The sequence below is a fragment of the Stegostoma tigrinum genome, chromosome 13 (assembly GCF_030684315.1).
Source record: "Stegostoma tigrinum isolate sSteTig4 chromosome 13, sSteTig4.hap1, whole genome shotgun sequence".
NCBI lineage: Eukaryota > Metazoa > Chordata > Chondrichthyes > Orectolobiformes > Stegostomatidae > Stegostoma > Stegostoma tigrinum.
Window position 1 is genome coordinate 72,532,466 of NC_081366.1, and position 24,340 is coordinate 72,556,805.

The 24,340-nt window shown below is 43.5% G+C and overlaps 1 protein-coding gene across 1 annotated transcript in view; it reads left to right on the forward strand.

The window, feature by feature from the left end:
• The window catches only part of LOC125458470 (sialoadhesin-like), a 92,826-nt gene extending 71,779 nt beyond the window's left edge, over nt 1-21,047 (forward strand). Inside the window, exons 10-13 of the mRNA XM_048543741.2 lie at nt 9,682-9,780; nt 13,604-13,665; nt 18,628-18,828; nt 20,698-21,047. Of these exons, the coding sequence (XP_048399698.2) occupies nt 9,682-9,780; nt 13,604-13,665; nt 18,628-18,828; nt 20,698-20,868 (533 nt within the window). The 3' untranslated portion in view covers nt 20,869-21,047. The remainder of the gene's footprint in view (nt 1-9,681; nt 9,781-13,603; nt 13,666-18,627; nt 18,829-20,697) is intronic.
• The last annotated feature ends 3,293 nt before the right edge of the window (nt 21,048-24,340 follow it).

Consider the following 24,340-nt stretch of genomic DNA (forward strand, 5'->3'; position numbering starts at 1 on the left):
AGCAAAACCTTGACCAATCAGAATCAATCTGTCTTGTTAAAAACGTAATCAAAACCTGGCAGCAAACTGTCAGTCATCATTAACTGTTGCATTCACATGACAATGTTTCTACTGATTACAGCCCACTTTCGAACCACCCAACACTGTACTCCCATACAGTATAACTGTTGTTTTCCCTGTGCATCAGTATTGCTGATTATCCTGAGGAGTGCAAGATGAGAAATTTTAACAGAAGGACCAGAGTCTGTGCTGGCCAGGCAGGTGTATTTCTCGTGAAGGTTCTTGTGCTGTGTGATTCTCTATGATCTCCATCGTAGCTGACTCCAAGGGAAGGGTGTTGGAAATTGAAGCTGCCACTCCGCAATACCCCTATGTTTAGACCCCCTCTGAAAGTTGCCAATTAAATCAAACTGGAACCAACGTTCATATCCCCTATATCCACCGCACCCCCACAACCACCCTGTATCTGAATGCTCCAAACAGAGTGCTCACCCACATCATGACCAGTTACGCCAGATTTCTCTCATCACACCACACTTAACCTAAACATAGCATCACTTGTTTGGACCCTTGCCAACTTACATCCTGGTAACTTGACACACTATCCTCTTCTCATTTGGCACTTACCTGGCATCCTACCCTTACTCAGCTGGCACTGTACCCCCAGCACCCTACCTTTCTGACACAGTACCCCATGCCCATCTGGCACCGTACCCTCCTAGCACCTGAAAATCAACCTTGCATACTTATGGTTTGATGGCAGCTGTGACAGTAACTATCAGGACCATTTCACAGTCAGAGTACACAATTGCCTGCTGTGAAAGGAGCACGTGGCATAGCTCTGTGCTATGAAAGAGCTGTCAGAATAGAAGCACGGTTTCACATTTCCTGAAGGAGGCCTGAGCAGAATTTCCTCTCAGAAATTCAGAGTTCCATTCTTTTCTGTAGAGGAGGTGCTGGCCTAGCTAGCTGCAGGGGATCACAGTTCCTCAGAAAATATGGCCAATGTTCATTTTTCAGTTGTACTCCACCTTTGTACTATCGAGCAACTATCCTTACATTTACACTCATAGTCACAGAATCATGGAGTCATGCAGTGGGGAAAAAGGCCTTTTGGCCCAACCAGTCCATGCCTAACATAATCCCAAACTGAACAAATCCCAACTGCCTGCTCCTGGCCCATATCCCTCCAAACCTTTCCTATTCATGTACTTTCCGAAGTGTTAGTTAAACATTGCAATTGTACCAACATCCACCACTTCCTCAGGAAGGCCATTCCACGTGTGAACTATCCTTTGTGTAAAAAAATTTGCCACTCATATTTTTTTGAAATCTCTCTCCTCTCACCATAAAGATGTGCCCCCGGGTCTTGAAATCTCCCATCCAAGGGAGAAAACAACTACCATTAACTCAATGTACACGTCTCAAATGTTTATCGACTTCTCTCAGGTCATCTCCTGCGCTCCAGTGATAAAAGTTCCTGCCTATCCAACCTCACCTTGTAACTTAAACATTCCATATGCAGCAACATCCTGGTAAGTCTTTTCTGAACCCTCTCCAGCTTAACAATATCCTTCCTATAACTGAGTGACCAGAACTGCACACAGTACTCCAGAAGAAGACTCACCAACGCCCTGCATAACCTTAACTCGATTCTTCTTGTGATAACCTTCTTAATTACTTGCTGCCCATGTATTACCATTTTGTGATTCATGTAGTTATAACACAGCTGAACAAGTCAGATTCCAGACTGAAACCTGGCTTGATAGCCCATAAATTATACCTGTACAATTTGGTTCCTATGCTTACTGATTCATATTTACAAGAGGCTGCCAGATTATTTTAACAAAAGAATATCACAGTTTATAATGCCGAAGAAAAGCAAAGAAACAAATGTATGTGTACAACAATTTGGAAATATCCACAGCAAAAAGGAAGATTCAACCCTTTTGCCTGGCAATATCCTTAACAGATATAACTTCTGTGCAGTATCCTTCAAACTCTTCACTCTAATATGTATTATTCAACAGACAAGCCTCACCAGTCCAACACCAGCACCTCCACATCATGGCTACCATTATTGAATGGCAGAGCTGGCTCTCGGGGACAGATGGCCTATTCCTGCTCCTATTTCTAATGTTCTAAGCTAATCATTTGTTGGAAATGTTACCTTAACTGAATCCTAAAATATGAGTTTCTGAGCCTGTTAAAAAGAATCGAGCCACTTTCACAGAACTAAAAGTCTAAACCTCATTTACCTCTCCTTAAGAATGGGTGTTCCCACATAACAATAACATACGAGAAACGTTCATCACAGTGCACTAGAACATTGAAATCTTTCAGCACCTTGGAATCCTGCACTAATTCTCCACTTAAGTAATATTCTCTTCCTTTTTATTCTCACGACCAATGTGAACAATTTCACATTGCCCCGTGCTATAGTCTATCTGCCAGACGTTTGCCCGTTCACTCAACCTATATCCTTTTGCACCCATCTTTTGGCTTCATAACATAAAATTCCTGCCTATCATCACAACATTAGAAAGTTTAACTATTGTGCCTTTGCTCCCCTTTTCTAAGTCATTAATACAAAATGGAAAAAGCTGAAGTCTCACAATAGATCCCTGGAGGAATCCACTTGTCACATTCTGTTTTTCAGACAGAGAGCAACTTGTGCCTAAACTGTGTTCTGCTTGTCTCCTATCTACGTTACTATGCCGTTTCTAGATTTTGACTACTTTTCAGGATGACCTTTTGCGTGGAACTTTGTCAAATGCCTTCTAGAAATGCCACTTTATTGACAATAAAAGAAATCAAATGTTTTGGCTAAAAATTATTTCCCTTTCACAAAGCCATGCTCACTCTTTCCAATCAGCCAGCCATAACCTCCTCATTGATCAGTTCTAACACCTACCTTGTGACAGTATCAAGCTAGCCTTCTGTTGACTGCCTCCCTCCATTCTTGAGCAGAGGACATATATCTGCCCCATTCCAGTCTGATGGAGCCTTTCAACAAATCGTAAATGGTGTACACCAACCAATTCTATTCATTTTTAAATATCATTTGAAAACCACACGAGTGTTGGAAGCAGGACGGCTATTGGGTTTATGGAATGTGCTCAGTATTAATCTGCTCTCAGCCCCTGCCCCATTGATTTCCTGCATATACAAAGAAAACACAGGGTCTAGCAGCTAAGGAAGACAAAAATAGATAAGCATGGGAAACCAAACATGACCAAATAATCTGCTGACATTCAAACTGAGAAACATTCAAGCCCAGATTGGGAAAAAAAAACTCAGTCACTTTTAGGATTTCTCCTTGTGACCACCTGAAACAGGAGCGTCCTCACCTGAAGCGGTCGAGTTCAGGCTCAGAGCCTGCCGACAAAGCCAGTGCTGGAGTGAGTCAGTATAGAACCCAGGCTGTATTTTTCAACACAAGGTTGCTGTATTAAAAGTTTCCTGCAGCCACATTGACAGCTGCTTAAAGAGCTTTACTACATTGGGTATGAAAGGGAGAAAAATGGCATCTGGGTGACTGTCAAAGGTATAGGTTTCAAAGGGATAGAGTGCCAGGAAATTGAGAGATAGGGTGTCAGGTAGGTGGGTGGGGCTTTGGGTGGCACATGCATGATGGATGGGGAGCTAGGGTGCCACCTGGATGAGGGGGAGGGTACCAGCTAGCCAAAGAATAGGGTTCCAACTAGCCAAAGGTTAGGGTGCCAGGAGGGTACACGGTGGGTGAAGATTTAGGGGCCCAAGAGTATGAAAGTGTTGGGATGGCATGGGAATGGATGGCAGATGGGTGAGTAATTGGAGGTCATTACGTTTTGAGGGGAAGCAGGGTTGAAGGTCATCATAGCAGTGTTTAGGTCAGAGACATGACCTTGAGCACCGCAGAGTTAAGTCAGATCAGTGCAGGCCAGGGATTGGCCCTGTGAGGAATTGGACAGTGAGCTTTTGTTAGAGGGGAGGGAGTTGTGGAATATGGTGAGGGCTTGTTGGGTGTCAGTATTGGGAGTTGGGTTTGGATTGGGGAGGGTTTGGAGCATGGGGTAATCAGATCTGGATTGGGTCAGGAGGGAGGTTGTATGTGGGGAAGTGAATAATTCACATCAGGCCATGTTCTGAGTGGGGGGGGGGTGCGGTTAGGAGTCCGGTGGTTCCTGGTGGTGAGGGGGTGAATGTGGTTGGGTTGGGAGAGGGTGGCAGGATTGGAGGAAAGCCAGGTTGGACTGTAGTATAAGAAGCCAGGGTTATCCAGAAGGCATTTTGGAGGGGGTGGAGTTGGATGTCGGGTTGTGGAGGCAAGGTGTGCGTTTGAGTTATTGCAGGATCCATTTTACAGTTATACAGAAATCAGGGCAGGTTTTATTCTGCTAATTATTCCCAGCTAAGTGTGGACACAAACCATTCAGAATTTTCTGAAGCTGAACTTGAAGCTGTGACTTTCGTTTTGCAGAGTTCCAAATAATTGTTCATTAGAAGCTTTGGCATCTTGATTAATTCTGATATAATCAGTGTAGCAGGGCTTGTGATCCCAAAGTGCAGTTTTTGAACCATCCGGAGAACCTGCGTATTAGTACCAAATAAAGTATTGGAGGAATGTCAAGTCCTATTCCACTCAGGGTCCAATGGGGCTTGTTCCTTTGGCTGACAGGGAAATTAATTGAGGGAAAACTGATATGTAAGTTACTAAGTTCAACTTCTTCCCACAGACAAACCTGTTGAAGTAAATATCCGTCAAACTGGGATGAATTTTAGTTGTATGGCCAATGCCAATCCCCTGGCACAGATTACATGGAACTTCACAGGGAACATCAAGCCAGTGATTACTGGCAACTTGACCAGCAGCACACTGACCCTGCAAACAATGTCAAGGATTTGTGTTTCATGTCAAGCTCGAAACAAACATGGTGTTGTGTATTCAGATGAACAGTGTACCAATATAAAAGAGGGTAAGTATGTGTATAAATACAGTTATTCATGCAAAGTGAAAGCGAAGGAAAAGTATTGCAAGCAAAACCCAAATTACAATTGAACAACTCAGGAATATTTATAGCCACAACGTGTCAGAGCTAATGAATTGAACGTGATGATTGCTACTGAATGTGCACCCTGCCTTTCAGACAATTTGCCATCAACTGCCCACGTTTGGTGTGTATACAAAATGTTGAACTTCTGCCAAGAAGTCAGCTAACTCAGGTGGTTTGCAATGCAGAATGATGCCAACTGTGTGGGTTCAATTCTTGCACTGGCTGAGGTTACCATGAAAATATTGGCTTCTCAACCACATCCCCCATCTGAGGCAAGGTGACACTCAGGTTAAGCCAACAGAGTTCAGAGAACAGAACTAAAGCAAATTTATGTCGTGATTCTGCCTTCCAGGTAGCCAACTTTGCATTTCCAATTACAGAAATCAGATGGTTGCTGTAATGTCAGCTTTATAATTAACAATGTGTCCCCCTGTTTTAAATAAATGAGCCCATGCAGTTAACCAGTCCCTGATGATCATGACACGCTGAACAGCAGTGTAAACATTGCGCCAATGAGGTAAAGTATGCTTGCACAATCCTCAAGCAAGCCAAGCTAAAAGTGAAATGTACCGTGGGATGATTAGGAGAAGAATGAACATCTACAGAAACATTAAGCTCCAAGAAATGGTGGAGAAATTGACAGATTTGGACAAAAGCAAAAGCAAAAAACAGTCTGAAAATCACCCCTTTCATAAAAAAAACAAATGCCTGTCATAATGCTCTGGTGGAAGAATGGAAGTGTTACAGAGAGGAAACCAAACAATCCACTGAAACACCAAATATTAATGATCTAACCATCAAATAAAAGTAAAGGAAAACTACAGCTGAAAAGGTGGACCGTTATTAGAGAAAGTAACAAAGGAGAAAATGTACAAGACTGAGTTTTTGATAGAGCTAGTAGAATCCAGGATGAAAAATTAACACTTTCAAAATGAGCTTAAAGCACTCAAGGAACAAAACAAGAAATGCCGCAAGGATTCGAATCAGCCTGAAGAATAAAATCAGTTAGTGACTAATCTGGAGCAAAGCAGATCCTGAAACTGGAATTGCAGCCCATGGAAGTTAAGCATCAACAATGCAAACAAGAATAACAGGTAACATCACTGACAGTGGAAATTGATAGCACCTCCAGACGAAGTCACTATCATGAGGTGTAGGCATATAAACAAATGCCTCTTCGTTGTCAAGAATCACAGGCTCACTTGGTAGTATAAATAACTAAACATGCTTTTGGAAAGGAGAGGAATGTTGCATGTGTACCTTGACGTTAGGGGAGCTCACCATCTTTCAGAACTCAACATGCAGTGTGTATACAGTGTTGTGACTCCGCCTGATAATTTGTCTGCTTTTTGTTTGCCGGGTACATAAACCAGTTCATTGCTAGGATGTCTGCACTGGAGTATAACACTCAGCTTTCAGATGTGTTCTGCTGTTAAATCAGATCACAATTGATCTCCATCAAATTTTTCTACCTTATTTACTTTTGCAATCATTAATATCATTGTCTGCTAAAAAATCGATCTCAGTGGTAAAATTTTATAATCATCTCCCCCTCCACCAAAACCTTCATCCTAATTATTTATTTTTTTGGGTACAGCATTGTAGATTTCCATTCTTTGTGCCAAGAAATGCTTTCTGATAACATCCCTGAACAGTCTAGGTATATTTTCAAGGTCGCGACCTTTGCTCTGTACTTCTTCAATAAAGGAAATATAGTAGATTAAAAATAAATAAGCATCCAGTTTAATCATATCAATCTCTTCAAACAGATTGCTCCCAACTTTTATGTTCTGTAGTAACAGAAGATGATATGTAAGAGTTTTAAACAGAGAGAACAGTAACCTTTTCTTACACAGGACAAGCCTGTGGAATGTTTTACCAGATGTAGTAATTGAAACTGAGACTATTGTCAACATAGAAGAATATACTTGATAGGTGCAGAGAAAAGGGCAACAGAGGAGTGTGGAACCAGGAGTATTGACCCCCATGAGATTATTGTTTTGCTTATGTAGGGGATAAGATGCTTTCATTGGGCCAAACAGCCCATTCCTCTTTTGTTGTGAAACTCTACACAATCAACGTCCAAGATAACAAAGTGTAAAGCTGGATGAACACAGCAGGCCAAGCAGCATCTCAGGAGCACAAAAGCTGACGTTTCGGGCCTAGACCCTTAATCAGGGAGGGGGATGGGGAGCGGGAACTGGAATAAATAGGGAGAGAGGGGGAGGCGGACTGAAGAAGGAGAGAAAAGAAGATAGGTGGAGAGGAGAATATAGGTGGGGAGGTGGGGAGGGGTTAGATCAGTCCAGGGAAGACGGACAGGTCAAGGAGGCGGGATAAGGTAGTCGGTAGGAAATGGAGATGCGGCTTCAGGTGGGAGGAAGGGATGGGTGAGAGGAAGAACAGGTTAGGGAAGCAGAGACAGGCTGGGCTGGTTTTGGGATGCAGTGGGGGGAGGGGACGAGCTGGGCTCATTTTGTGATGAAGTGGGGGGAGGAGGGGAAGAACTGGGCTGATTTTGGGATGCAGTGGGGGAAGGGGAGATTTTGAAGCTTGTGAAGTCCACATTGATGCCATTGGGCTGCAGGGTTCCCAAGCGGAATATGAGTTGCTGTTCCTGCAACCTTTGGGTGGCATCATTGTGGCACTGCAGGAGGCCCATGATGGACATGTCATCTAAAGAATGGGAGGGGGAGTTGAAATGGTTCGCGACTGGGAGGTGCAGTTGTTTGTTGCGAACCGAGCGGAGGTGTTCTGCAAAGCGGTCCCCAAGCCTCTGCTTGGTTTCCCCAATGTAAAGGAAGCCACACCGGTTACAATGGATACAATATACCACATTGGCAGATGTGCAGGTGAACCTCTACTTGATATGGAAGGTCATCTTGGGGCCTGGGATGGGGGTGAGGGAGGAGGTGTGGTGGCAAGTGTAGCACTTCCTGCGGTTGCAGGGGAAGGTGCCGGGTGTGGTGGGGTTGGAGGGGAGTGTGGAGCGGACAAGAGAGTCCCGGAGAGAGTGGTCTCTCCGGAAGGCAGACAAGGGTGGGGATGGAAAAATGTCTTGGGTGGTGGGGTCAGATTGTAGATGGCGGAAGTGTCGGAGGATGATACGTTGTATCTGGAGGTTGGTGGGGTGGTATGTGAGAACGAGGGGGATCCTCTGGGGGCAGTTGTGGCGGGGGCGGGGTATGAGGGATGTGTTGCGGGAAATGTGGGAGACGCGGTCAAGGGCGTTCTCGACCACTGCGGGGGGAAAGTTGCAGTCCTTGAAGAACGTGGACATCTGGGATGTGCGGGAGTGGAATGTCTTATCCTGGGAGCAGATTCGGCGGAGGCGGAGGAATTGGGAATAGGGGATGGAATTTTTGCAGGGGGGTGAGAGGGAGGAGGTGTATTCTAGGTAGCTGTGGGAGTCAGTGGGCTTGAAATGGACATCAGTTTCTAGCTGGTTACCTGAGATGGAGACTGAGAGGTCCAGGAAGGTGAGGGATGTGTTAGAGATGGCCCAGGTGAACTTGAGGTTGGGGTGGAAGGTGTTGGTAAAGTGGATGAACTGTTTGAGCTCCTCTAGGGAGCAAGAGGCGGCGCCGATGCAGTAATCAATTTAACAGAGGAAGAGGTGGGGTTTGGGGCCTGTGTAGGTGCGGAAGAGGGACTGTTCCACGTAACCTACAAAGAGCAGGCATAGCTTGGGCACATGCGGGTACCCATGGCCAACCCCTTTGTCTGTAGGAAGTAGGAGGAATCAAAAGACAAGTTGTTGAGGGTGAGGACGGGTTCGGCTAGGTGAATGAGGGTGTCGGTGGAGGGGGATTGGTCGGGCCTGCGGGACAGGATGAAGTGGAGGCCGTTGAGGCCATCTGCATGAGGAATACAGGTGTATAGGGACTGGACGTCCATGGTGAAAATGAGGTGTTGGGGGCCAGGAAATTGTAAGTCCTGGAGGAGGTGGAGGGCGTGGGTGGTGTCACGGACGTAGGTGGGGAGTTCCTGGACCAAAGGGGAGAAAATGGAGTCCAGATAGGTGGAGATGAGTTCGGTGGGGCAAGAACAGGCTGAGACAATGGGTCGACCAGGGCAGGCAGGTTTGTGGATTTTGGGAAGGAGATAGAAACGGGCCGTGCAGGGTTGGGGAACAATGAGGTTGGAGGCTGTGGGTGGGAGGTCCCCTGAGGTGATGAGGTCATGGATGGTGTTGGAGATGATGGTTTGGTGCTCGGCGGTGGGGTCAACACCTCCGCTCGGTTCGCAACAAACAACTGCACCTCCCAGTCGCGAACCATTTCAACTCCCCCTCTCATTCCTCAGACGACAAGGGGGTGGTAGGAGGAGATGTCGGAAAGTTGGCGTTTGGCCTCGGCGATTTAGATGTCAGTGCGCCATACTACCACTGCGCCACCCTTGTCTGTGGGTTTGATGGTGATGTTGAGGTTGGAGCGGAGGGAGCAGAGGGCTGCCCGTTCTGTGGGGGAGAGGTTGGAGTGGGTGAGAGGGGTGGAGAGGTTGAGGCAGTTGATGTCTCGACGGCAGTTGGATGCAGATCAGTTACGTCCAAAATGGGGGAGGGACAAATGAAAAGAGAGATAGCATTGAAGACCACATTTAATTTTTTTACAGTTGCAAGTAACTAAAGATGTGTTATTTGCAGCATCAACGATCCTGAAATTTGCGATTGCAGGATCACTTGGTGGAATAGGATTTCTCCTGGCTATTGTGCTTTGGACACGAAGGAAAGACTTGTTCAAAGGTAAGGTCTCATGGCTGCTCTTTCATGTGGCATGGGCTTCGAGTCCAAATATGATCATTGCTCCACGATGGAATCATACAGCATAGGCTAGCATTGGCTCATTGTATATGTGCCAGTTCCTTCAAAGGCTATTTTCATGCCCCTTGATGATTGCTGTTGAAAATATTGCCCCTGTCACTATTTGAGTTAAGATCTTGGAGGACAACTCTGCCACTCCAGCTGCCCAACAGCCTTCCAATTTTTCGAATTCCTCAGTCCTTTGGTGACCTAAACCATCTGTTTGTTGTTCAGCCAATCATCTTTGCCAGTTAATTTGTTTCTTTCTCCTCAACCATTTATCTTCCTCTCGTGTCGGCTTCTTTCCAGTTCTATGGGTGGGCGTGCAAACATATCTCAAATCTACTTGCCCCCAGTGCATTTGCTACCAACTGATGGACCTGCTAGAGTCAGTCAATTGCTGTAGCTGTTTCTTTAACAACATCCTCCAAACCCATTACCTCCACCATTAAGAAGGATAAAGGCAATAGATGCACAGAATTGCCATCTATCAAGTATTCATTCCAAATTACACATCATCTTAGCTGGAGGCAGTTTAGCAGTCAAAGCAACCTGAAAGGTTAGCAGGTCAACCATTTGCTCTAAACATTCATCACGTCCACCATCGGTATACAATGGATGTAGCATGTTCCATCAGGATCTAACAGTGCTGTGGTTGTCGCAGTCCCAGGTGGACTGGAGAAGTACCCGTGCCACTTTAAAGGCAGCTAGGAGTAGCATGGTATACCCACATGTCATGGGCTGATTCAGAAGAAAGAGCTTTTAGCCACTTTCAACGGAAACTTGCATCCAGATTGGCAGTCACAAGCACACAGACCAGTGCGTCACCAAATCTATCCAGTACCATATAAAAACCGAAAGCACTACGGATGTTGGAAATCAAAAACAAAATCAGAGGTTGCTGGAAAATCTCAGCATCTGTGGAGAGAAATCAGTATTCGCATTTCAGGTTCAGAGACCCTTCCTTAGAATTCAACTGTCCAGTACCATTGATAATGGGAACTGCAGATGCTGGAGAATCCAAGATAATAAAATGTGAGGCTGGATGAACACAGCAGGCCCAGCAGCATCTCAGGAGCACAAAAGCTGACGTTTCGGGTCTAGACCCTTCACTGATGAAGGGTCTAGGCCCGAAACGTCAGCTTTTGTGTTCCTGAGATGCTGCTGGGCCTGCTGTGTTCATCCAGCCTCACACTTTATTGTCCCATACCATGTTCACTCAGTTCTCAGTTGGAACATTATAAACCTTGTGGTTAGCTTCCAATCTGTCAATGTAGCATCTTTGTGACACACCAATGGAGTTTTCACCTCACAGGCATTCACTAACTTCAAAGTTCGATGGCCCAGAATCCTATCCTTAACGGTCTTTGGCTTTATTTTCTGAGAAAAACCCACAATTTATTAAGAAAGAACTGGAAACCTTTACAGTTCTTTTCCAGATCACAAGATTGTCCAAAAGCTCTTTGCGGCCAGTAATGTACTTTCAAAATATTGTCACTGTTGTCATGCCGGGAATTCAGTGCCAATTTGCAGTCACACGAACAGCGATGTCATCACAATTAATAACCTGGTGTTGGTTGTGGGATATATTTTGCGTTCAGAACTTTCAGGAGATCTTTTATCACTTGAGAAGGTAGATAGGACCTCAGGTTAATGCACTGTGTGAGGGATTGCAGTTCTGACAGTGCAGCACTCCCTCAGTACTGCATTACATGGCCAGCATGGCTCAGGTACTCAATCCTTGTAGTTGGACTTGAACCCATGAACTCCTGATGTGACCCGCAGTGAGTGTCAGCATTATGTAATAGCATAGACCGAGAGCAGACTGGAATTGTACCTTAAAGGCAGTTTCATAACATCACAATATGTGATCCTCTAGTCTGAAAGGTCTATATTTTCTGCCACTCACACCCTGTGCAGGTTAGGTTAGGTTAGCCTGTTCAGCTAGGAAATTGTGCATGTGCAATATATAATAACTTCAGTAAGTATAAAATCCTTTGATTCCTAAAATGAGAAGGGTTTTGATTTCTGGTATTCACAGAATAGAATCACCTACAGTGTGAAAACAGGCCTTATGACCCATCAGGTCTACACTGATGCTCTGAAGAACATCACACTCCCTATCCAATCCCTGCATTTCTGATAATTAATTCACCTAGGCTCCACAGCACAACTTCAGCCACTCTACCTAACCTGCACATCTTTGGACTGCATGAGGAAACCAAGCAAACCTACACAGACACACAGAGAAAGTGCAAATTCTGCACAGACGGATATTGGAATCGTACGCAGATCCCTGGCATCTTGAGACAGCAATGCTAACCACTGAGCCACGGTGCAGCCTGCTAGCCATCTTTCTTCATCAGATGATGTAGTTAAATTCTGGTGATTGATTATTTCAGAAATTCCCTTTGGAATCACAAAGCAAAAGCCCTTGCACAAACATGTATTTATATGAAAATCACAAACCCTTTAAATTGGATCCTGGCTCAAATTGCAATCGCTGTCTGCATGCTTGTTGATCACATTCTTCTATGATTTTTTTCTTCCCTTCTTTCCAACAATGCGTCATTGGCCTATGCTCAGATGGCGAGAGTGTAGGGGGGAAGGACTATGTGGCTCTATCTTCGAGACTGACTAATGAAGCTGTGCTATTGCCTTGAGGATTAGCACGTAGATCTAATATAGCCATCCAAAAAACTCAGCAAGTTGCTTTATATTTGACTATTGTGAATGTTCCCTTTGAACAGTGCATTTTATGAGGCTGAGGCTAGTGAGGAGAAAAGACAATACATTGGATGGCCCATTTTCTGCAAGTGCCTTGAAAGAGTCCACACATACACCGCAGACCAATTCTTGTAGAGTATTGAACAGGCTGAATACAGCTGTCAATGTGTCAGCTATCAATTCATGAGTGATATGTTTGATTTGACACACCAAAGGGAACTTGGTTAAATAACCAGTAACCAGAATGTAACTGTCTTCTTGGATGTGGAAAACATCAGTTGCATTCTGAAAGAATCTCATCTGAGATCAATGGTTTCGCTGATTGTTGATGTCGATGGATAGACTCAATGGGTTTGGTACATCATAGATCACATTAAAACATATATCTGTGCATGCTGGCACATGAACAGTAAAGGATTACTGTATCCACCTGGATGAGCTGTATTGAAATTTAAGGTGGATAACACCAATACGCAAGATGCTGTGGAATCTGCACAGCATCAGACAGAATACCACAGAGTGAAGCTAAATCATAATAATTGTATAAGGGCTGTCTGGTCATGTTACATATCTGCCCGGGCATTACCTAAATGAACAGTGATAATATATCTATTTGTATCCTTGTATATGTTTCTGGACAAGATTCCCATTCTTTAAAGGGAAAAGGCATAGAATCCAGAGCAAACACTAGCCGTGCTTTTAAGACAGTTACTTGACATCACAATATGTGATGTCCCCAGTTTCTTGGGGAATGGTGTCAGTGTCATGTGCTTAATCGGTCATTTATGGAACATGACAATAATAGCCTGAGCACAGAAGTCAGACCTTGATAAATCTGAGATTTCATAGCAATGTAAATTGTTAATGTTGTTAATAAACTTTTAGATATCCATCTCAGCCATAGTCTATCCTTCATTTTGCGTGAGCTAACACTGAGGACAGTTTTTGGACAATATCATACAGCAATGGTGTCGTACACAAGGAACTAGATCGGACTAAACCAAAGCCGACAGATTCATTCTGTTCCTTTTCTTTTCAGGAAAAAAGCCAGAAATTAATTCACAACCAGACCTCCAACATGAAAAGCCGGACACAAAACAGGTTTGTGAAGGTCTCATCTTATTAATAAATTTTCAATCCAAGATAGACAAATTTTTGCTAAGCAAAGGTATTAGAGGATACAGAGTTAGGCCACAAACCAGCTATGATCTCATCGAATGCCAGAATGGACTCAAGGAACCAAATGGCCAACTCTTGATCATATGTTCCTCTTTCTCAATACTGGATACATACACCCCCAGTAACAAATCTCACATTTCAGAAAGGATTACTGACAGAGATTACGTATGATTGCATAGAAGTGGTCATACATTTTAGCTTAGTTTCACTCATTAATCCTACTGCTATCTCCATTTACTCTCACCATGATTCCAGATCATTGCATGCAGTTCTGTCTCCTTTTATTGCTGTTCAATGGCCAATCTAATGACCATGAGCAGAAACCTAATGTTGTACTCCAAGTGTAACGTATGGAAACATAGCCTTTGCAAGCGAGAAAAGCAGAGTATGGTCGAACCCGGTGAAAGCCAGCAGTTTCCTCAAACAGCCATGGAACAAGCAACAAGAAATAGCAACAAAATTAATGATGCTGGCCAAGGCACCAGAAGAGTGATTATCCTCAGGAGAATCAGACAGGTTGATGTCTGGCTGGATTTGATTTGATCTAATTTATTGTTGTCACATGTACCAAGGTACAGTGAAAAGTTCTGTTTTGCATGCAGGACAGGCAGATCAAGCCATACAAAGTGCATTAGGGTAATGGAACAGAGTGAAAAATACAATTTTATGGCTGCAGAGAAGGTGCACAGAGAGCAAGATCAACATTAAATATAAAATTTGAGAGGTCCATTTCTGAAGGCGAGATAACAGGGGTTCAGAAGCTGTTTTTGAATCTGTTGGTGCATGTCTTCTGCCCAAGGGAGATATGTGGAAGAGAGTATAATAGAGTGGGAAGTGTCTTTACTTATGGTGGTTGCCTTCCCAAGGCAGTGGGAAGCATACATGGAATCAATGGATAGAAGACAGGTGTCCGTGATGGATTGGACTGTGCTCGTGATTCTCTGAAGTTTCTAATGGCCTTGAGAAGAGTAGTTGCCAAACCACGCTGTGAGGTATCCATATAGAATACTTTCTATGGTGCATCTATAAAAATTGGTAAGAGTACTTGCGAACATGCTGAATTTCCATAGCCCCTTGAGGAAGTAGAGACTTTGTTGTGCTTTCTTGACCATTGTGTTAATGTGGGTGGTCCAGGACGGATTGTTGGTGATCATTACTCCCAGGAAATTGGCGCACTTGACCATCTCCACCTCAACACTGCTGATGTGTGCGCCCTGCTCCACAGTCATGATGTCTTCACTCAGTGGCATCCAGACGTACCAGGTGGATTGGAGCCAGAAATACAAACCAACTGAGTGGTTACTTGGTAGTAAAGGCTGTTGGCTGGTCACCCACCTCATGACCCTGGTACACAGCCCACACGTAGGTGGTCACCTAGCACAACAATAAATGCCATGCTGCCACATGGAATATGATAAGAATGGCCACGCTGAAACAATGCTTTCAACTGCCCCCTGAACACTCTGAAGGACCAATGTACTCAACAGTGCATGTGTCAAGATTTGTGCTGGTCTATTTCATACACAGAACCACACTGACAAAAGATGATGGCCCAAATAACCAGTTTGACCATCAGAGAAGGGGGAGCAAGGGAAAGGGGCCCTTTAATGGTCAGAATGTCTGTGATCAGTTGTGACACCAGTGAAGGTAATTCCTTTTCTCCATTCACAAACAGCCGCACATCTTAATCTTCAATGATCATCAACATTGGCCTGTTCACCATATTGAAAAGAAAAAAGCTATCATAAAAATAAACATTTCAAGCTAAATGTATTAATTAAATAATGTCATATTGCATTAAAAAAGCAAGTAGTCATTCTTGTGTATTCCATTAGTGCCTTTCTTCCATGTGCCCTTGCCTACTCCTAGTATTACGATGTGTTGTCACCTCAATGCTTGTTCCATGGCCGTTTGGGGAAACTGCTGGCTTTCACTGCGTTCGACCATACTCTGCTTTTCAGGACAATCTGGTGCAGGTCTGAGCCTAAATCATCCAGTTTCAGACCACACCACCAAGCAATAGACAGCAGGGTGACCCTCGGATAACTGCAGGGGCACTGGAGGGGTGGCAGCACTGCATGGATGAACACGATCATGTAGACAATGGGCAGCTATCCTGTAAGGAAATGTTACTGAGCTACTGCGAGATGCTACACGTCTTTATGAGCATGAGTTCTCACATCCATGATGGATGTTGGCTTCAACGCTATGGCAACAAGCTGAGCTTGCGTGATGACTTCAGTCTGAGTTTCCACGGCAGTAGTCTGGCTAGCCTTTATTTGGGCAGTCACAGGAGCTGAGATGTTGACTATCAGACGCTGCCTTATGGGTCAGTCTACAAGTGTCCTCATGGAAATGGGAAGCATTCCATGCTGACGGTTCAGCACGAAGTGTAAAGCTGGTGCCAGACTCTTCCCAGCTCATGGATATTGAGTGCAGGCTTTCTGGAAGACCTGTCCATACACTGTGCATTTCATTGCACATTCCCAACAGCTTTCAATTAGCCTGTCAAACAGAGCCCTCGCCTCTGTGCTCTGCAGCAGAACCTATGTGCAACATCTTCCACCAGTGAAAGGGCACCCATATTAACATTAACTCCTGCCAGCTCCTACCAATTGCTTTGTCACATACAGCTCCTGCCTTTGAGCTTTCTTCTAAACTTGTCTGACTGTCAGAATTTGAAATGGTGACCTGTGTCTATTCCTCCGATGCCTTGCTATTGTTCACCTCCTTTCTTTCCAAACATGGAAGTGAGTATCTGGTTCTTGAAGGAACACACGTTAGGAATTGGCGACATGGAAGGAGAAGCAGGAAGTACATCTGCAATTTGTGAACTGTGGGATGGGAGAAGTGGGACGTGAGGTTACTTACATCTGAGAATACTATAGATGGTTTCAGCTGCATCTCTAACTATGCCTCTTCCATGGGTGTGCAAGTTGCTCACCATTTAGTTTCTGCCGCTTCTTGCTGTAACTCCTGCACAAGAAAGAAAAGTGTGCCGGTGAATATAATGCAAAGTTCGGATGATGTGGCCATCATGGCTGAACAGCTGCTTGGCCAGGCTAGGAGACAGGAAGTGAGGGTGGCAGGGTCTGAAGTGTGCATGGCAGGGAGTGAGATTGTGAAACTGAGAACTGATGGGTGGAGATTGTTAGTTGGAGATTGTTGGATGGTGTGTAGGGAAGTGAGCAGTATATGTGAAGGCAGTTATGCAGTTGGTGGAATATGACGTTTGAAAAAGAGCTTAATAATCATAGAATCCCTGCAGTGTGAAAGAGGCCATTAGAGTCATAAAGATGTTCAGCCTAGAAACCGACCCTTCGGTCCAACTTGTCCATGCTGACATTTCCCAAATTAATCTAGTCCCATTTTCCAGTATTTGGGCCAAATCCCTGTAAACCCTTCCTATTCAAGTACCCACCCAGATGCCTTCTAAATGTTGTAATTGTACCAGTCTCCGCCACTTCCTCTGGCAGCTCATTCCATACACACACCACCCTCTGTGTGAAAAAGTTGACACTTAGGTCTCTTTTAAATCTTTCACTTTAAACCTATGCCCTCTATTTTTGGAGTCCACTACCCTTGGGAAAGGACCTTGGCTATACACACATTCAGCCCATTGATTTCACACTGGCCCTCTGAACAGCATCCCACCCAGGCCCAGTCCCCCTACCCTGTCCCCTTAACCCTGCACATCCATGACACTGTGGGTGATTTAGCATGGCCAATCCACCTTGCCTGCACATCTTTGGACTGTGGGAGGAAACCGGAGCACCCGGAGGAAATCCACACTGACACGGGGAGAATGTGCAAACTCGACACAGACAGTCACCCCAAGGGTGGAATCGAACGTGGGTCGCTGTTGCTTTGAGCGCCACTGAGTCATAATTCCAACCTGATGTCGATGATTTGTGTGAAGTCTCTGAAATTCTTGGGGCTGGGTTCCTGCTGTTGAGCTCATAGCACTTTCACACAGTTGATTTCAAAGGGCCTCTTGGCTCTCCCTGCAAAAGAATTTTCTCCAATCCAGTCCTGCTGCTTCAGCTAGGCCTTTTGAGAAGCAGCAGAGAATATCTGGGGATATTCAGCAAGGCGATGGCCTTGTGGTATTATTGCTGGACTGCTTATCCAGACAACCAGGTAATGTTCCAGGGACCTGAGTTCAAATCCCACCACAGCAGATGGTGGAGTTTGAATTCAATAAAATATCTGGACTTAAGAATCTAATGATGACTGCGAATCCATTGCGAATTGTCAGGAAAACCCCATTTGGCTCACTAATGTCCTTGAGGGAAGGAAATGGCCAACCTTACCTGGTCTGGCCTACATGTGATTCCAAACCCACAGCAATGTGGTTGACTCCCAACTACCCTCTGGGCAATTCGGTATGGGCAATAGATGCTGCCTGGCCAGCGATGCCCTCTTGCCGTAAATGCATTTAATAAAATCTGAGCAGAGTTCGAGCCCTGCAGCACTATAATTCAGAATTCTATTTGCTCGCATCTACTTCAATAACCATTGCTATCACCTGCTCCAGCCAGAATGGACGTCTCTTTTATATTGGATGCATAAATTTAGGGCCTCCTGCTGAGTGTGCAGCTACTGAACAGCTTATTTAACACTGGTTGCCCCACACTGAAGCAAATCGTACAGCAGGTGTTGAGGGCTAGTTGCACATTGCAGCCTCTTTCTAGTTTGTCCAATTTCTAACTCTAACCTAATTTTCTGATACTGTTGACCCACTGTAGCACTCCTTAAAATGACTTAACTTGCTTGAAATAAATTATAGTAAGACTTCTCAAAAGTTCCGATCGTATGAGTTACTGAAAATAAACACTCTTCATTTCAGCAAAGGGTGAATTGTGACTGTGATCTCACTTGCAGAGCAATCAGACCAACAATTCCACCACCAACGTTATATACGACAACACGTGCATGAGTGAGAGTCCAGGCAACGAATGGGAGACTCTGAGGAAGAATCCTGCCAATACTTTGGTATATGCTTCCGTACAGTTTAACAACAAGTATAAGGACTTGGATCAAGAAAATTCCCACCTCAGACAAGTCAAACCTGGCAGCACACAGGTAAATTCATTTACGTGGAAAATTACAGGGCCATTCAGCCCAATAGATTGATCATAAACATTTCTGCTCTAGACAAGCTTCCTCCTATCTTCTTTCATCTCATCCTACCATCATGTCCTTCTTCAATTTCTTTTCCATTTCATGTACCTTTTCTAACTTCCCTTGCATGTTAATTGCTATAAGTCCGCCAGGGTGGTAGCAAATTCTGTGCTCTATGCACACTGTAAGCAAAAATATTTCTCCTAGATTTCTTATTGAATTTGTTAACGATTAGCTAAAATTTATGAACCCAGGTTTTGGACTACCCTATAAAAAGAACCACAGAAAGAACATACCTACATCTACTCTGTCAAAACTTTTAATAATGTTAAACAATAATTTTGAAGTTCTTTTATAGATCATCTTTTTTATTTCCAGAGGGTTTTACTGCCTGTTCATTCATAACTAACAATTATGACCCCTCAATTCTGGTGTTGTCCCTGTCAATCAATTTTGCATCTTTTCCAGTGCTTGATTTCCTCTTCATAAGTCTAGAACTTCCTATCTAGAACTGTGCATGCCCTTCCAAGTGACTCCTGACCAGGATTCAAACCAAGTCAAACATAAACTTTCTGGTTTTGAATTCTGCTTCTTTGGAAATGAACCTTGGTGCTTGTGTTTTTTGCTTTTATTAATTCGGTTCATTATTATTTGTGAATATGTACGACCACCCAACAGCCCCAATTAGTTCACACGGTGTCTCTACTCTATTTTGGTTCTGACTTTCTCATGTTGATTAAAACTTGAAACGTGAAAAATTTGAATTCTGATCCTCCAGCCGGAATGCACACTGTGTTGAAAGTTATTTCCCTCTTACAAACTCATTTTGCAAGCTCTGGGCCTTTCATCTTCAGTATTAACTAAGTTCTCTCACCAATCAATTTTCATTAATTTCCCTTGAATCCAAATCATTTCAGTAAATCATAATTGACAGGTGTCCCTCCACTTTATTATCCATAAACTTACTGCTGAGTAATTTTTATCCTTATCTATTTATTCATTCCAGAAGTTCCATCATTTGCTTTTTGATTATTATGAAAAAATATTTCACCTGCTCATTGATTATTGTTTTAAACTTGTCATTTTAATTTTTGGAGGCAAATTTTGCTTGCTTTGAGTAATGTTCCTGAGAATTGAATTCTGCATTTTGAAGTCTGTGAGCAGAGGGCTGTATTTCGGGTATTTAATGAGAAAATGTAACTAGGACAGAGTGAATGGCAATAACAGGGAGGCACACACGAAAGTCAGTACTTTCTGAAGGGGAATGCCTATTGTTGATACATGCCTCATTGTGCCAGTGCAGAACGTTAGCTTTTAAGGAAAGTCAGAGACAGAGGTAACAATAAATAGTTATTTGAGGGAATTTCAGATCCACAGGTGGCTGTGGAATAGCCACCAATATGGACGGTTTAAGGAAGTAGGGATTCACAAAATGCTAACATTGAGCAGAAACGTTCCAGAAAGTTGTAGGGTTGGAAGCAGTCACAGAGGTAGGGAGGGACAAGGTTGCAGAGGGATTTGAACATGGTGTGGTAATCATTTTGAAATCAAGTGTTGTTGGCCACGAGCTCATGGATGAAGGACAGAATGCGAAAGGGACTCAATATGAATTAGAATATAGGCAGCAGAGTTCTGGGTGAGAGTGCAGTAGTAGAGGGTGAAAAATGGAAGGCTGGCCAGGAGGGCACTGGGTCGTCCAGAGGTAATGTAAGAATTGATGAGTCACTGGGCTAAACCAAGGGCAGAGGCTGGAGAGATTTCAGTTCAAAGAAAAAACATCCTTTATACATAATATGCAGAAATCTAAATGATTTATTCATCTACCCACAGCAAAGCCAAGCTACACAATCCATCGATAGCGCTGTGTATGAGAATGTGGACAAGTACAAACCATCCAGTGAAGGAACCAGCATCATCAGAGAAGAACCTGAAGATGCTGTACAATATGCCTGTGTTGTGTTTAAGGACAAACTGCTTGATCCAAAAGCAGCGATCCACTGAGCAAAATAAACTGCGTGTGGCATCATCTGGGCAAACACAGTTCTGAAACAACGGATATTGTTTATGTAGGATAATTGGATTTTCATTCATGTTACTTTGCTTTATTAACTTAGGATGTAAATGCTCTTGGCTGGACCAACATGTATTGCCCATCCCTACTTGCCCTTTCTTTTCTTGGTGGCGACAGAGTCGTCTGGCTGGTACGCTGACGGAGATGAAGACACTTTAATTTGCCAAGTGTTTGTTCTGTGGTAGAAGTTTCTGCTTTGCTTTTTGAATTTGTACTTGCTTTTGGTTTGGTGCCCCCAGCAAGGCCTGTTTCGTTTTACCACAGTGTCATTTTGGGCTCATTGTGAGGGCCAAGGGAGCTTTTGCTTCAACTCATTGTCACCCCTGTCCAGGGAGCGTTCAACGGGAACAGAGCTGAGGGGAACTTTCTTTTCAGTTGCACCTTCTTGTCCCCATCCCAGGAAAGTTTCATCAGGACAGAATTGAGGGGGTATCTTTTCTGGTTTTCTAAATCAGAGGAACTTTATTTTGTGTTGAAAGCAGGACCCTGATGGCAGCATCGGAGGCAGCTATCGGCAGTGATAAGGCAACTGTAGCAGGAGCAGCAGAGGTGAAGAGGCACTTAAGTAGAAAAATGGACTATCTTTAAGTTACATCTTTTGTTTACTTTTAAGCTAATGGCATCGGAGCATGGCAACAGTCAAAGCTTTTCTCCTGTATTGTATCTTAAATTCACATGACCATAAGCAGCACAATTCAGGTGGTGATGGCGAACTGCCTTCTTGAGAGACTGCAGTCTGTGTGTCGGAGGTAGACGCATGGTGCCAATAGAGTCTGGCTTCCAGGAGTTGACCCCGTGACACTGAAGGAACTGCGATATACATCCAGGCAAGGATGTCATGTAGCATGGAGGGTATACCATACTGCCAAAACAATGGGTGATAATCCCGAATTACTTATGGACAGATTAAAACTTTAGGTAAGTCAGTTTCTTTTTTGTTCATGCATAAAATGGCATACAAGCAGATCAGGAAGCTCTGGCTGACAGACATAAATAGGAGAGTCACAGTTTCTGTTCACTCTGAGAGCTGGCTCTGAGATGCTGGATCAGTGTTACTGACTCACCACATGTAAATAATGGGTGACTTGGTGATGGGACAGCTGCCTCTGTGGTGTTACTTCAGATATATTTATAGATTATCTTGGAACTCTCCTTCAACCTTTCTTACCAATATTTTAGTATGCCCCCTCTTTGATCTCCTAATTGCTTTCTTCTTACGCCCTATACTCCTCTTGGACCCATAGTATTTTCCTTTGTAGCTGTTATGTGGCTGTCTTTTCATTTTTGCCCAGTGCTGAATTATCCTAGGTATCCAGAATTTTCTGGGCTTGTTACTCCAACATTTCGAATGACAGAAACTTACAGATTACTGAGAGGCCTGAATAGATTGGACATGGAAAAGATGTTTCCATTCGTGGGAGAGACTCAGATCTGAAGCACAGCCTCAGAGCGAAGGAATGACCCATTCGAACCAAGACGAGGAGGAATTTCTTCAGCCAGGTGGTGGTGAATCTGTCAAATTCATTGCAGCAGAGGCCTCAGAGGTCAACTCATTGACTGAATTTAAGACAGAGATAAATAGGTTCTTGATTGGTCATGGGAGCAAGGGTTACAGGGAGAAGGCAGGAGAATGGGGTTGTGAAACATATCAGCCATGATTGAATGGTGTAGCAAACCTGATCAGCCAAATGGTATAACACTGCTTCGATGTCTTATGTTCTTTGGATTTTGTAGAGATTATTGGCATATTAGTGCAGCCACAAGCATAGATTCATACCCAATTCCATGTGTAATAGGCTGTATCATAGAGTTGGCAGTGCCTCAGTCCTTTCTAAGATTGATCTATTGAAGGGAAATTGACAAGTACCATTGACATTGAGAATGACAGAAACATCCATATTGGCACACCAAATGGGTAATGTCAAGATTAATTAATGCCAAATGGGTTTAAAAAAGCTGTCCAACTATATTCCAGAGACTTTTAAATCAAATTGTAGCTGAGTTCCATGCTGATGTATTTTATTCAGAAGTCACGGTATATCGTAACACATGGGAAAAAGACAAGTAAAAGCCTTCTTTAGCAATTACAATTGGCTGGCTTCATAATAAATTTAGCCAAATATGAATCTGTGAAAGCAAGAGTAACTTACCCGGAACATATCATAGGATGAAGAAAGGTATCGTCACTGGAAAAAAAAGAGGGCTCTGACAGAATTCCCTGTTCCTAAAACGAAATGAAATTGTAAGTTTTTCTTTAGGAATATATATACTTTTATTAGAGATGGCTACTTAATTCCAGTATGAAAACAGTACTTTTAACAAATTTGTTAAGCAAAAGTGGCATTGGCAGTCAAATGCCAGGCAGAACTTGAGTAGCTTAAGGCCAACAAAATAAATGCTGGGTGCCGCTGACATTTCCAGTCCTTTCAAAATGGCAATTGTTTTTTTTTCCCCATTTATTCATTCACAGGATGAGGACATCACTGACTAGGCCAGCATTTGCTGCCCATCCCTAATTGCCGAGGGGGCAGTTTAAGAGTCAACCACATTGCTGTGGGTCTGGAGTCTCATGTAGGCTAGACCAGGTAAGGATGGCAGTTTCCTTCCCTGAAGGACATGAGTGAACCAGATGGATTTTTCCAGCAATTGATTCAACTTTAGACTCTTAATTCCAGACATTTATTGAACTCAAATTCCACTATCTGCCGTGGCAGGATTCAAACCTGGTCCCCAAAACATGACCTGGGTCTTTAGATTAACAGTCAAGCAATAATGCTGGTAGACCATCGCTTCACTAGTTGATGTTAGCGGCTTGTTACAGGATGATGAGTTGTAAATAGAGAAGCCAGTGGGTATTTCTCAATGAAATTAACCTATTGTCAGAAGGAATAATTGATTGCAGAAATGGAGACCTGGAATTACTATCTATACTTTGAAGTCTATATGAGGCATGGTGACAGAGAAACATTAGTTTACACTCACTGCAATCCACTGGAATTCATTGAACAGTTACAATCTCAAATTCTATATATTCATTTGGAGTATTTCATTTCAATTATTTAAATGTAAAGATTATTCAGATTCCTGTGAAAGATAACATAATTGTCGTGAATAAAATAAATCACAGGATGTGTTAACTGATTGAGAGTTGCTAAGGTTGTAAAAATTGGAAGGGGGGTGTTGGGAATGTGTGGGTGGGGAGGGTCCTATGATGAAAGGGTGACTGGATGTTAATGGAGAGTTAGAACATGGAACAGTACAGCACTGGAACAAAGTTTTCGGACCACGATGTTGTACCAAATATGACTCCAAGGTAAACTAATCTTTTTCGTATACCCTTTGTTTATATGCCTCCATACCCTGCACATGCTTATCTAAAAGTCCCTTAAATGTCCTTATTGT